The sequence below is a fragment of the Heloderma suspectum genome, chromosome 2 (assembly GCF_057233095.1).
Source record: "Heloderma suspectum isolate Gila_16-S chromosome 2, 16-S_ref, whole genome shotgun sequence".
NCBI lineage: Eukaryota > Metazoa > Chordata > Lepidosauria > Squamata > Helodermatidae > Heloderma > Heloderma suspectum.
Window position 1 is genome coordinate 10858240 of NC_139459.1, and position 14734 is coordinate 10872973.

The following is a 14734-nucleotide window of genomic DNA, read 5'->3' on the forward strand; positions in this document are numbered from 1 at the left end:
TCTGCCTGATGGTAGGGCCAGCCTACAATGGAGTCCCTGATTACCTTTGTATTTCCCACTCCCATCCCTGGGGACTTCGTTCTGGGTCCCTGTGCTCTCGTTGCCTTCCCTGTTTCTCCGGCATTGCATCCATCCTTGGCCCACCCTCTTTCTGATTTTTAAAACAGGCTGGCTTCCAGAAATGTTGGGCTCCCAGCAGCATCTCTGATGAACTGGCTTTAACCCCTCACCCCACCCTTCCCTATTCAGGATCTCCTGATGTACCTGCTGCAGCTCGTCCAGGCACTGAAATACGAAAACTTTGAAGACATCAAGAACGGACTGGAACCAACCAAGAAGGACAGCCAGGGCTCCATGTCGGAAAGTATGGCTGCGTCTGGGACGAGTGCTGCAGAAATAGACAGGTAGATGAGAGGCTCCTCTGCAGGTGGATGGGAAGTCTTGCAGGGTTGACTAGTCACCCTCCAGCCTAGATAGCGTTCCCTCCTTTCCGGCTGATAACCCATTTTCGAAGTGTTTTGAGCCTGAATCGTTCCTGTTTTTTTATGAAATGATTACGTAATTAGGCTTATATCTTGCATTTCCACTTCCATGTTTGAGGCTGCAATCCTAAACACACTTACTACTGAGTAAGCCCAATTGAAACTGATTGGATTTACTTCTGAGCAAACATGCATAGGGTTGCCTAGTTTCCCAAGGATCAAGTCACACATTACTTTAAGAACAGAACAAACAGCTATGCCTTTTTTTACTCTTGAGTAAACTCAGGGCATTCCTGATCTGGATCAGGACCCTAGCATGTCAGTGCGGGTTAACTGTTCCTCCCACTGCAGTCTGGACCCAACCCCTCCCCACCAACCCCCCACTTCTATTTATATTGCCAAATAGTGATACATTATATCAGATGGGTCAATATTTTTTATTATTTATTTGATTTGTTCCCTGCCTTCCTACCAAGAAAAATGGCACTCAAGGCAGGTTACAATCATAAATAAAACTGGATTAAAACAATAATGAACTAATGCATTAAAATACAATAAAAACACAGCAATAACAGAATAAAAACTGCACCCAGCCCAACAGACCCGCTTACACGTCAAAGGCCTGCTTGAGTAAAATAGTCTTTGCCTGCCGGTGGAAGGACAGCAGAGGAGAAACGAGTCTAGCTTCATTTGACAGAGAGTTCCACAGCCTGGGAGCAGCCACTGACAAGGCCCTCTCTCACTTCGCTCCCAGAAATGCCTCTGAAGGTGGTGGTATTGAAAGAGTATCCATTGCAGGCACGACTCCTCCAATCTAGATCAAGGCTGCAGCAGGGGGGTGGGGGGTGGAAGGGTTAAAGCCCCCCCCCCAAGGTCCCAGTCCAGATAAGGGCCCTTGCACTTACTCTAGAGTAAAAAAGATGTAGCTGCTTGCTACATCTTTCAAGTGCCTTGTGTGAAATATGAATTTAATTTACCCTGGACCACTCAGTTGATCAGGCTGAGAGGTTTGGGATCTTACAAGGTGGGGATAGGATGCACGCATACACCAGTGTAGATGAAAGAAAAGATTGATTGAAATAAAAGAAATAAGCAAAAGTAAAACCTCCTTAGAGAGTTACACACTCTCTGAGGCTTAAGAGGTTGCATGCCTCCTAGTTACAAACTTAGTTACCCAAATATGGTGCATTAAATGACTAAGTATATAGTTAGTCTCCGTTTGTTACACAACTCCCGGCTCAGTCCACTCTGCAGCCGGCCCGCTGTGCAACGGGTATACACTGTCAGCCAGGCGCTATCCAGATCCTGCTGTCTTGTATACAAGCCTCCAGACAGTGAGTATGACAGTACAAAGATAAAAGTGTGCCTCTTCTATGCCTTGGACAGTAAAATCCTCTCCCTGAATTCTACCCAACAAATACTCACCACATGGTTGCCAGAGCACTTAATACATGTCCTGTGGATCGAGGGTACTGTTGGTATGTGTACATACAGTGATCCAGATGCAACCACACCCCTCCTCCTGAACAATGGCAGATTCAGGGAGTTTATACCCTTTTTCCTTTTGGGGGGGGCCTACGGCATCAAAGAGGGGTTCGACATGTTCTTTGCTGATAATACATCACGTCCCAAATTCCAGGATTGACAAATTGGCACATCTTTCTGATTCCCCAACATTTCCCAAGGTTGTTTCCGTGGTCATAAAGTACCGTTTCCATCTTCTGTAACTGATACTTTGGCAATCTTCAGCACATACCAAAGCATCCCCATTTGGCCTTCGTGCAATAAAGCCGTTCATTCTCCATTCACTCTCCCCCCTTTCCTGACCTGGGCTAGAATACTTCATATGCACATGACATGGTGTGCATATGTCCTTTTTAACCTTTCTACATTTCATGATGTTCTTCATTGGCACTTAAATGTTTTGGGTAATAAGGCACACTCAGGATGTTTACAATTCATGTTACTTTCAGGGTCAAACTTGCATTCTGTTTGCTTCATGTTTGTTACATTTCGAAAGAGGCCAAGAGTTCGTTGTGGTGTCTGAAGTGTACAAGGTTATCTACTAGGAGCAGGGAGAGAAGTTATAGAGGGAAGCAACCTTTATTGACAAAAATCAAGTAAGATTTAAGAAATGAGAGAAATTAATAAAAGTGATAAGATATTAAAAGGAAAATATAAACGTAACTATTTAAGGGAAATATATGTGGATATAAGGTTGAGTCTGGCTTGAATGTGGGTTGTTGTAGACCCATGGGTTGTCGTGTTGTCGTACTGTGTTGGGGGCCTCCAGAAAACAAACAGTGTGGCAGAGAACCGTTTTGTCAACTGAAAAGAGGTGTGAGCTTTCGTTGCATATTTATTCCTTATATCTATTTTCTGTCAACGAACTGTCATCCTTTTGTATGAGTGGCTTTGTTTCATCTTGGTAATCTAAAAATCTATTTTGACCGGGACCTGACAGAATCACCGTCAGTAAGAGCTTTCAGCTAAAACGTGCTGGTATTCTTGGCTCCGCCCCTTCTTGTCTTTGGCCTGGCCCATGACTGGAGTGCGGCCCCTGAGAGTTTCTCTGAAATGGGCTTCAGCCCTCAGGCTGAAAGAGGTTCAACACCCCTGGAGTAGATCATATTGGGCCGGATGGACTGAGTGTTTGGTTCAGGATAAAGCTGCTTTGTATGCGAATGCCTTCAGATCCATGTATAAACCACTTCCGTTTGCTTTTCTCAGCTCTCAAATAATCACCAGTCCACTCCCGCTCATATCTTCTCCACCTTCTACAGCAAAAACAAAGGAGTGTGCTGATGGTGAAAATCTGGAGGTAAGTCAAACATCCGAAGCGACTGTCAAGTTTCCGAGGATGTGCTTTGCGGCTGGAAAAATACCTGGTTCAGTTCTTGCCTCAACAGCTCAATGAAGATGTCAGCCCAGTGGGCGGCTGCTATAAAAAAGGGAAACTCCATGTTAGGCATAATTAGAAAAGGAACTGAGAATAGAACTGCCAATGTCATACTGCCCCTATACAAATCTATGGTGTGACCACACTTAGAATACTGTGTACAGTTCTGGTCACCACACCTCAAAAAAGATATCGTAGAGCTGGAAAAAGTGATCGTTTTAGTTGCCCTTTTCCGCACTGAGCATCTCCCCTATGAGAGGGTTACAACAGCTGGGATTGTTTCACCGGAGAAAAGGAGGGTCAGGGGAGACATGAGAGAGGCCTACAAAATGATGCATGGTGTGGAGAATGTGGAGAGGGAGACATTTGTCTCCCTCTCTCAAAAATACTAGAACCCAATGGGGTCATCCTGTGAAGCTGATTGGTAGGAGATTCAGGACAGAGAAAAGGAAGTGCTTCTTTACACAGCACATAGTTGGACTATGGAATTTGCTACCATGGGGTTTCACCACAGCCGCCAATTTGGATGGCTTTAAAAGGGGGTTAGACAAATTCATAGATCAGTGAATTTGATCAATGGCTTCCTGATGGCTACATGCTACCTCCAGTATCAGAGGCAGTATGCCTTTGTACACCAGTCACATGGGTGGGAGGGTGCTGTTGCACTCCTGTCCTGCTTGTGGGTTCCCGGTCAACAGCTGGTTGGCCACTGTGTGAACAGAACGCTGGACTAGATGGAGCCTTGGTCTGATCCAGCATGGCTCTTCTTGTGTTCTTATGTTCCTAAACCACCAACTCTCAGCCTCAACCCCCATCTGTATCATGGGAGTAATAATATGGGGCCCTATCGTACAAGGTTATTGTAAGGATAGCCGAGGGCCTAAGTTCATGTTGCACTCCCCAGGCATCAGCTGGGCTCCTGCTGGTGAGAATTCTGAATCTTCCCCTGAACAGGCAGAGAAAAGGTGAGGAGATAAAATTTGCACACATACAAAGGAGGAGGAACTGTTGTCTGGGTCTTCTCAGTTCTTTCATCTCCCCTTGGGTCTCTTCTTAGTGTCTGTTATCCGTGCTCCTCCCTTATCCCAGCCCGTAGGAAAAGCTAGCTGCTGAGAAGAAAGACGGGGAGGGGAGAGGGGAGGGATAAAGAACTGAGGGAGAAATGGAAAGCCAGTCTTCACAGTGGGTTGGTTCACATGTAAAACCAGACTGTGAAACTAAGGTTTAGGTTAGTGCTGCCCTCACGTTGCATGCTCTGCTTTATTATGGAGGGAGAGAGGTTATCTACCGAGAGTCCTTCGTCTTCACCAGACCCCCTCTCCGGGTGACCAAGGTTGCTGAGTGCATGTACTGGAGGTTGGGCCCGAAGGGCAGTCTGGGGATTCTGCTCTTGTACTGTCCACCCCGCTGCACGACTGACTCCCTGGCTGAGGTGCTTGAGGTGGTCTCTGATGTGCGTGTGCAGTCCCCTAACTTATTGGTGTTGGAGGACTTCAATGTACATTCGGAGGCCATCCTCACTGGAGCACCTCGGGACTTCATGGAGACCATGGCTTCCTGGGAGCTGCACCATATTCTAACTGGGCCCACCCATGTAGCCGGTCATGCACTAGACCTTGTGTTTGTTTCTGGAGAAGCTGGGAGTGATCCGGAAGTCGGGGGTATATCCACCACCCCCTTGTCATGGTCAGATCACTATCTGGTGACGTTGGACTTCTCGGTTCCACAACCCCTCCACAGGGGTGGAGGACCCATTAAAATGGTCCGCCCCAGGCATCTTATGGATCCAAATGGATTCCTGAATGCGCTTGGGGATTCTCTGGGGCACGCCAACGGCCACTCGGTCGAGACCCTGGTGGGTGGCTGGAATGCCGCAATCACTGGGGCATTAGATCAGTGGCTCCGAAATGCCCTCTCCCCCTGAACAGGGCTCGGACTGCACCATGGTTTAATCCACGGCTACGAGCCCTGAAACAGGAGGTGAGATGGCTAGAGCGCCAGTGGCAGAAGTCTCGCTCCAAAGGCGATCAGACATGGGCTAGAGCTGTATCTTCAGCCTATCACATGGCGGTGAAGGCAGCAAAAAAGGAATATTATGCTGCCTCTATAGGGTCTGCAGAGTGCTGTCCCAGGAGGCTTTTCCAAGTGGCCCGGAGCCTGGTCGGTCCTGTGGCTCCTGAACCACTGGAGAATTCTAAGGCCTCCTGTGAGGCCTTGGCAAGGCACTTTGCAGATAAAATTGATCAGATTAGGTGTGTTACTCTGCACACTGTGGATACAGTTAGTGAGCAAGAGGCGGCATGTGGCAAACTGGTTTTGTGGGATCGGTTCCAGCTTCTTCCTCCTGATGAAGTGGACAAGGTGATACGGCCGACCACCTGCTTACTTGATCTTTGCTCATCTTGGCTCATTATGAGCTGCAGAGAGAGACTGGATGAGGGGATCAGGGCGGTGGTGAATGCCTCCCTTGAGGAGGGAGTGATGCCATCAGCCCTCAAGGAGGCAGTGATAAGACAGCTCTTAAAGAAGCCCTCCTTGGATCCTGAACAACTTTCGCCCAGTCTCAAATCTGCCATTTTGGGGCAAGGTGATTGAGTGGGTGGTGGCGATGCAGTTGAAGGCACACTTGGAAGAAACTGATTATCTAGACCCATTTCAGTCGGGCTTCAGGCTTGGGCATGGGACAGAAACAGCCTTGGTCGCCTTGGTAGATGATATGAGGAGGGCTCTGGATAGGGGTGAATGCTCCTTCCTTGTTCTCCTCGACCTCTCAGCGGCTTTTGATACCGTTGACCACGGTATCCTCCTGGACCGCCTGGAGGGGTTGGGCATTGGAGACACCGTATTGCGGTGGTTCCAGTCCTTCCTCTCTGGCAGGTACCAGAGGGTAGCACTGGGAGAGGAGGTTTCGGACCCGTGGCCACTCACATGTGGGGTGCCACAGGGTTCCATCCTCTCTCCCATGCTATTTAACATCTATGTGAAGCCGCTGGGGGCTATGATCAGGAGGTTTGGGGTGCAGTGTCATCAATATGCGGATGGCACGCAGCTCTACCTCTCATTCAAATCTTCACCAAGGTTGGCCGTAGAATCCCTGTCCAAATGTCTGGAGACGGTGAGTGGCTGGATGGGGAGGAATAAGCTGAAGCTGAACCCTGACAAGACTGAGGTACTTTTGGTGGGAGACAAGAGGAGGCTGGAGGATGTTGACCTGGTGTTGAATGGGGTATGGCTACCCTTGAAAGACCAGGTCTGCAGCCTGGGGGTCATTTTGGACTCCCAGCTGTCCATGGAGGCTCAGGTGTCAGCTGTGAGCCGGACAGCGCTGTATCAACTCCATCTGATACGGCGGCTGCGCCCCTTCCTTCCCTACCATCTGCTCCCATCAGTAGTACATGCCCTGGTCTCCTCTTGTTTAGACTACTGTAATGCGCTCTACGTGGGGTTACCCTTGAAGACGGTTCGGAAGCTGCAGCTGGTACAGAATGCAGCGGCTCGCCTGATTAAAGGCAGCCGCCGGCGAGATCACATCGCTCCAGTGCTGAAGGAGTTGCACTGGTTACCAGTTGTTTTCCGGGCCAAATTCAAGGTGTTGGTTTTGACCTTTAAAACCCTATATGGTTCCGGCCCAGCCTATCTTAAGGAGCGCCTCCAGACAGGCCACTTAACAAGATCAGCCTTGGATGGCCTTCTCTCTGTCCCATCAGCCAGGACAGCTAGACTGGTGGGGACGAGGGAGAGGGCCTTTTCTGTGATGGCCCCCACCCTGTGGAACTCCCTCCCTAGGGAACTCCGCCATGCCCCCTCTTTAATGAGCTTCCGTCATGCATTAAAAACGTGGTTGTTCAGGCAGGCATTTGGGGTGGGTTAGGGTATTTTAGAAAACGTTTTTATTGTAGAATTTTATTGTTTTAAAAGTGTTTTATTATACGCTGTACATCGCCCAGAGTGGCTGGGTGACCAGCCAGATGGGCGATTAATAAATTTAATAATAATAATAATATTATGGTTGCCATTTATCATTGGCATCCTCAATTATATAGGGCCATGAGAGGACAGTTCCCTGCCCGGGGGGTTGTGCTGTCTTAAAAATGGACACAAGGGAGACAGCAGAGGAACCTGAGGGAAATTGAGGTGGGGATAAACAGAGTAAGAATATGGAATTAATTTGGATGATGACATCTTGGGGCGCCGGCAACTTGTGGGCCGGGCCAGCTTGTGGGGGGAGCCACAGCTGCCAGCGATGAAGCTAAGTGGGGTGGGAATAAAAGGACAGGAAGAGGAAGGACAAGCCGGAGAGAAGGGGCTGAGAGAATGGAGGGAGAGACGAGGATTAGACGAAGAACTGGGAATAGAACTCTGACCATAGCTGACCATTAGTTTCTCCAGCCACAGGGCTATTTCATGGGGCTGGACCCAGCTCCACCAGAGTGGGAACGTGAAGACCCGAGAACAGTCTTAGGACCCTGCAGTAGATTCAAGAGAAACACAAAATAGAGAGGCGCAAGAAGAGTTTTCTTGCCTCTGATCCCCAGCAGGAAAATCCTAGTGCGTACTTTCCTTTAGGGAGAGAAAGACGTAACTCCTGCCTTAAAAGGTAAAGTTCTCGGAATTGATGCTGTCCAGTGAAGTAACTGACTGATGCAAATAAAGAAATAAGCAGCACCCTAACCATACCTGTGCCTTAATGGAGATGTGACGGAGGTCGGGCATTATTAGTTTATGGCTCGAAGCTGGTTTGCAGTTCAGGTTTGCTGGCCAGCACACATCATAGTTTTCCCATTCAGATTTTTTGAGGAAAAATTTGCAAACCAGATTATGTTCTCCTGCAAACTAGAAACTAGGCAATGAAACAGAGCACATGAGGGGAAGAAGGAGGCTGAGGGCTTTTCTACACGAGGCTGTTAATCCGCTGCATCTACTTTCGGTCTCGTCGCAGAATTGACATCTGGGCACTACACAAAGAGCGTTTCCTTTCCTGTTTTTCTGCTACATAACTTCTAGGTGGCACTGTGGTACGACAGAGTAGTGTAAATGCACAAGAGGGAATAGTGTGTTCTCTCCCATCAGAAATAATACCTCATTTTCCCTGCTCTAAAAAAACTCATGGACAAATAGAAGCAAAACTGGAGGGTCACACTGTCGACTAAAGAACCCATAACCAACCATGAATAGGGAATGATAAGCACACAACAAATGCCTCATGTAGGAAAGCTCTGAGTCTGTAGCTGGCATGACTTGAGCTGATCCTATTCTGTGCGTGTGATTTCTATCCCCTTCCATCTTCCTTTGCTTGTTGCGAAAGTCAGGACGTATCAAGGTAAGGGTGGGCTTTTCATTCCTCTGAAGGCAAATATGGCTATTTTTGCTGGAATTCCTAATGTCTGTTTTAAATCATTTACTTTCAGCAAGACCTTTGCACGTTCTTGATATCGCGAGCATGCAAGAATTCCACACTGGCTAACTACTTATATTGGTAAGTATGGTGAAGGGGTGGCTGCCCAGAAATTGCCCTTTCGATCTCCAGAGGTAGCAGGAAGCTGAGCACATGTGGGTGATCTTGGCAATTCAGTCTTCGGTCCTCTCTCACCTGCTGCGGCAAGCAGGTTTCCAGATGTGCCACAAAGCCAGGGAGGAGGGTAAATAATAAGGAAGCCAAAAGTCCCTTTGGCTCCTGCCACATTAGGGGATCTAGAAGCCCCCATCCATGTCTGGGTTCAGAGCTGGGAAACACTGCAAAGGTGATGTGGGTCTGAGCGCAGGGAGATAACTGAGACAGGGCTCTGAGCATTGATGACTATGGGGACACAGGGGAAGCCTGTAGAACCAAGGAGCTATAGTAATAGCAGATTCACCAGAGGATGGGAAGCAATGGATTGGGCTTAGGGCGTAGTCTCGAAGGAGCATAACGCAGCAACCTTGCTGAAGCTAAGAAGGTTACTTGGGAACTTCAATATACATCACCTTGATTTTATTAATGGAAAAGAAGGAGGATATGCATTAAAGAAAACTGGCGAAGCCAAGGGGGGGGGGATTAAAAGGGTTGGTAGTGGAGTGCTGATAAGGAATAGAAGAAGGCCCAGTATGAGGGGATTCCCCTGTGCTGTCAGGGTGAGAGGATGTCAAAGAAGGCCCGATGCAGAAAGAAAGAATATCTTTTTATGCACTTGTATGTATGTGGACATGCACAGCTTGACAAAGTTATTCCCCTACCATGCCAACCCACCCCAACCCAGCCATCTGTCCTTGGCAGCCTCAGAAACATGCATTTGTTCACGCCTGAATATTTTTATTTTTTAATCATTTTTGTTTTTTATAGTTTTTATTATTTCCTTTCTTCATTTTTATCCTTTCTATTTTTAAAAAAAATAAGCAATAATTTAAAACATATTTTATTTTATTTTGTATTATTAATTCCCTCTTCTCCTTCCAGACTTCTCCATTTCTCAGTGCCAAAATCTGAATGTCACAACGAAGACTCCAGTATACATAGCTATGAGTTCTCATGTCTGGTGATCAGTTGTGTGTTTTGGCTGACCCACCTCTGCAGGGGCTAGAAATAATCCAGCTGGAGGGTGGATATAGTAACCCTTGAAACCCAGGCATTTCACTTGCAATACTGTGAATGCAACACAAGCCATTCCCCCCTCCCTTGTGTAAGAGAGGACAGGAATTCTGAAGGATAGGAGCTCATTCCCCCACTCAGCCCACTGTGGGAAATCACTGAGGCAGAGAGAAGCAAACTCCTGATACCATTCCCTGGCAGGATCTTGTATTCTGGCCCATAGTACTTTGCTTGAAGCCCCACCAGTATGCATGTGCAAGCAACAACTGGGAAATTGTCCCCGTAACGCAAAAGTGCATTTCTGCTTCCTGCACATGTTGTATGTATTTCAGCTACAAAGGGACCTGTATTAGTCTGATTTTTTAATAAATCCACAGTCCTGTATGGATGGCAGAATGATGGCCTTCCATTGATTCAAATGTGAAATCAGGGACACCCTACGTTTTATACCTGTGTACATGTCAAACATGTACACCTTAAATGAGACAGCTGTGTTTTGCAGACAGACATTATCGGGAAACTGGGATCACTTGCATCTCCCTGTTGGGGGTATTCTCAGTGGCAAACTCAGATTTGCCGTCACATAATGTGTAAAGAGGCCCTACATCTGATATCCTTTAAATATATGTTCCCATTTTGCTGTATTAGTGCCAGATTAAAAATTACCTTCTGGAATCTCCTGCAGTCTTGCTATTTCTGACAGAGCTGTGGTTCTGTGCATCCACCAATGGTCTTAAGTTTTGGATTGTTCTTCTGTTCCATGGAAGGTATGTCATTGTGGAATGTGAAGACCAGGACACTCAGCAGAGAGACCCCAGGACGCACGAAATGTACCTGAATGTCATGCGGAGGTTTAGTCAAGCTCTGTTAAAGGTGACGCCTTTCATTTTGCGGTGTACGGGAGCATAATAGCACCAGCAAATGCACTGGCTACTGGTTGAATTCTGGGCATAGCGCTCCTCCCTGTTTTGGGAGGTGTAGTGCGTGTGTGCTCCAAGTTGTGGAACACACTCCAGGAGAGCAGTACCCCTGACTCCATCGCTGCCCGTTTTGAGGATGGCAGTGAACGTAGTTGTTCTGACAAGCTTTCCAGAAATGTGGTTTCATGTGATTTTTTTTTTTCTGCTGACGTTTTGATGATGATTTATGCCGGGGTCCCCAAGCTTTTTGAGTCAGTGGGCACATTTGAAATTTTGAGAGTGTTGTGAGCATTCTCACAAAATGGCTGCCATGGGGGAGGGGTGCCCATTCATAAAATAACTACCGTAGCCATAAAACACTCATTTTCAGAAGGCAAAGTGGTGAGACTAAAAAAGAAGTAAGTTGTCGAAGAACCTAAGCACGAGGCAGAAGTGGAGTCTGACCTCCAAACACAAAACCATCCAAACTAAAGAGGGAAGCATTTCAGTAGCCTTCCAATTGTAATTATTATTATTTTTAAATCCTAAGATACATTTTTAAAAAAAAAACACACAGCAACAACAGGCACCATGTTGGAGACTCCACATTTATGCTGTTTTCTGTTGGGTTGGATCCAAAGTCCTTCAGATACATCTAACCCATTGTAAATAGCCTTCGGTATATGATACTCAAATCAAATCAAAATATATAGGAAGACAATGTATAAATCATAGTAATAGAAAAGTAAGTAGAGGTGGTTGGTTTTGATTGATCAAGAAGGAATCGCCTTAGTTCAAACCTGCCTCAAAGGCTGCTTACTCCCTTGAACCCAGAGTAGATATTTTAACCAAAAAAAAAAAAGTGTGCATGTGTGTTTTAAATTTATTATTTAAATTTAAATATTTATTAAATCTTTAAATTTAATAATTCATATATTTTATATAAATTATTAAATTTTATATAAATCTTTATTATTGAAAGATTTATATAAAACCCTTCAGCAGAGCTTCTTGGGAAGTTTGCAAAAATAAGTGGGTTTTTTTTTCAGTTTTGCATGCTTAATCCTCAAAATTTCTGTACTTGAATGCTGAAAACTTGAACGTTTGTAAAATGATTAATAATGGAATTCTGCCTATTTTGTTGGATTTATTTTGCACCATTTCTTCTCCTCCCTCAGAGAAAGGATGAGGATCTATGCAGAGCATAAAGCCACCCTCTCTAATGACTGGGAATCTTCCTAAGCACCCTCCTTCTGAAATCTAAAGCATTTATGCATCCCAGAGGACAATCTATCCAGCAGCCATGAGGGCTAGAGACTTGAAAGTTTTTGTTTTCTTTTTGTTTAAAGTGGAGATTCTTGTGCTGCTGAATTACAAAGCAAATTTCCACAAACGTAAACTTAAGGGATGCACACAATTTTGTAAGGTTCAGTTCAGGCATTCTTTCCCCTGCAATGATGGACGATGTCATATGTTTGTTTGGAATTCTGGGGAGAGGAAAGGCATTTCCTCTCCCCAGAGGCTTATCAATGGGATCTTCTCAAATTGGGGAGAGGTAACGAGCAGGGTACCACAAGGCTCAGTCCTGGGCCCGGTGCTGTTCAACATTTTTATCAATGACTTGGATGAGGAGGTGGAGGGAATGCTTATCAGATTTGCAGATGACACAAAATTGGGTGGGATAGCTAATACCCTGGAAGACAGAAACAGAATTCAAAGTGATCTTGACAGGCTGGAGTGCTGGGCAGAAAATAGAATGAGATTTAATAGGGATAAATGCCAAGTTCTGCACGTAGGAAAAATAAACCAAATGCACAGTTACAAGATGGGGGATACATGGCTCAACAACACGACAAGCGAGAAGGATCTTGGAATTGTTGTCGATCACTAGCCGAATATGAGCCAACAATGTGATGTGGCTGCAAAAAAGGCAAATGCTCTTTTAGGCTGCATTAATAGAAGTATAGCTTCCAAATCCTGGGAAGTACTAGTTCCCCTCTACTCAGCACTGGTTGGGCCTCATCTGGAGTACTGTGTCCAGTTCTGGGCACCACACTTTAAGAAGGATGCAGACAAGTTGGAGAGGGTTCAGAGAAGGGCAACAAAGATTATCAAGGGACTGGAAACAAAGCCCTCTGAGGAGAGACTGAAAGAACTGGGCATGTTTAGCCTTGAAAAGAGAAAACTGAGGGGAGATAGGATAGCACTCTTCAGGTACTTGAAAGGTTGTCCCAGAGAGGAAGGCCAGGATCTCTTCTCCATCATCCTAGAGTGCAGGACACAGAATACTGGGCTCAAGTTACAGGAAGCCAGATTCTGGCTGAACATCAGGAAAAACGTCCTGACTGTTAGAGCAATACGACAATGGAACCAATGACCTAAAGGAGGTGGTGGTCTCTCCCTCACTAGAGGCATTGAAGATGAGGCTGTACAGCCATCTGTCAGGGATGCTTTGACTTGGATTCCTGCATTGAGCAGGGAGTTTGACTCGATGGTCTTATAGGCCCCTTCCAACCCTACTATTCTGTGATTCTATGATTTGTCAGGGCTTTGGATTTTTCTTCCCCCCCCTCTAGTATAAATTGGCTTATGTTATACAAGTGTTCCCCTCTAGAATGATTGTTGTTGATACAGTTGTAAAAATACTGAAAGGTCAGATAACCAACCATCTGCTACGTTGATTGAATTTTATAGAGAGGTGGGTGCGGGGAGAGAAACATTCCTTTTGAGTAAATGTTGGTGTCTATTACTCACTTTGAGAGAGGTAATTGCGACAAGCCTACTTGAGGCAAAATAATTATAGCAGGAAGGAGTAATTTTGCTTTTTCTTCTAATTCACCCAGGGTGATAAGTCTGTCAGAGTAATGCGCTCTTTGCTGGCCGCTCAGCAGACGTTTGTAGATCGGCTGGTCCATCTAATGAAAGCAGTGCAGCGTGAAAGTGGAAATCGAAAGAAAAAGGTAAATGGCAGAATAAGACATATTGTTTTCCTCCTTTGGTTGTTGGTTAGTTCCAAATGCAAGTGCATCTGTTTTGCTGAGAGCAACAGACTCCGGAGTTTGGAAATGGGAGACTCGGAAGATCTGTTCAGATCTCCTTGATGCATGAAGGAGAGAGTTGGCTCGCAGTTCTGACACACTGGCCATGCCTCTGGTGGCCATACATTTGGTGTTAATATAAGAAGGGCTTAGTACCTACGAACGTATGAGAAATTCGTTTCGGTTCATTTTTGATCAGGATTTACCTAGTTCACACCTTTTGGATCGAGCACAGACTCAGACGCAATCCACAGTCGACATCTGTACATTTCTCAGCTTGCAGTGTGATTCGTGGACCAGCAAAATGCATGCTTTTGCTTTCATCAGTGGGAGAAGAATATGTTCATTTCAAAGATGCGCACAACTGATGCATACATTTGGAAAAATACCCATGGATTTCCACGCGAAAAGAAAAAACAAAGTTCACAATTAGATACTGACTTAAGTTGGAACAAGCTTCGAGATGGAATTCAGAGAAATTTGATGAGTTCAGGTTTTACTGATTCACACATCCCTCTTAGTACATACGCTCCCTTCACACCAGTGCTGACTATGCGGCTGGCAGAGAACATGACCAGTAGTTGCATCAGTCCCGGGGGCGGGGGTTAGTGGCATAAACCATAGCCTTGTATATAGAGAGAAGAAGGCCTGAACAGATTCAGCTCCTAGACAGCTGTCATAGGATGGGACACCAACAGGGTATTTACTAAGAAGTAAGTAAACTTACTTACTTCTGAGTAAACTGCATTCAATAGGGTCTGCTTTCAGCAAAATGTATGTGGGATTGCAGCCTTAATGTTCAACAGCTTCCTAAAATGGCACATGTCCCTCTGGTCCCCCCTCCCCCCCCA

The 14734-nt window shown here is 45.9% G+C and overlaps 1 protein-coding gene across 6 annotated transcripts in view; it reads left to right on the top strand.

The window, feature by feature from the left end:
• The window catches only part of PIK3C3 (phosphatidylinositol 3-kinase catalytic subunit type 3), a 161214-nt gene that overhangs the window by 42742 nt on the left and 103738 nt on the right, over positions 1-14734 (top strand). For all 6 annotated transcript variants that reach the window (XR_014787487.1, XR_014787488.1, XM_084832842.1 and 3 more), the window contains exons 11-15: positions 250-404; positions 3213-3303; positions 8790-8857; positions 10714-10819; positions 13689-13805. Coding sequence is in view for 4 of the 6 variants with exons in the window: in XM_084832842.1 (XP_084688968.1) it covers positions 250-404; positions 3213-3303; positions 8790-8857; positions 10714-10819; positions 13689-13805 (537 nt within the window). In the remaining 2 variants the exon portion in view is untranslated. The remainder of the gene's footprint in view (positions 1-249; positions 405-3212; positions 3304-8789; positions 8858-10713; positions 10820-13688; positions 13806-14734) is intronic.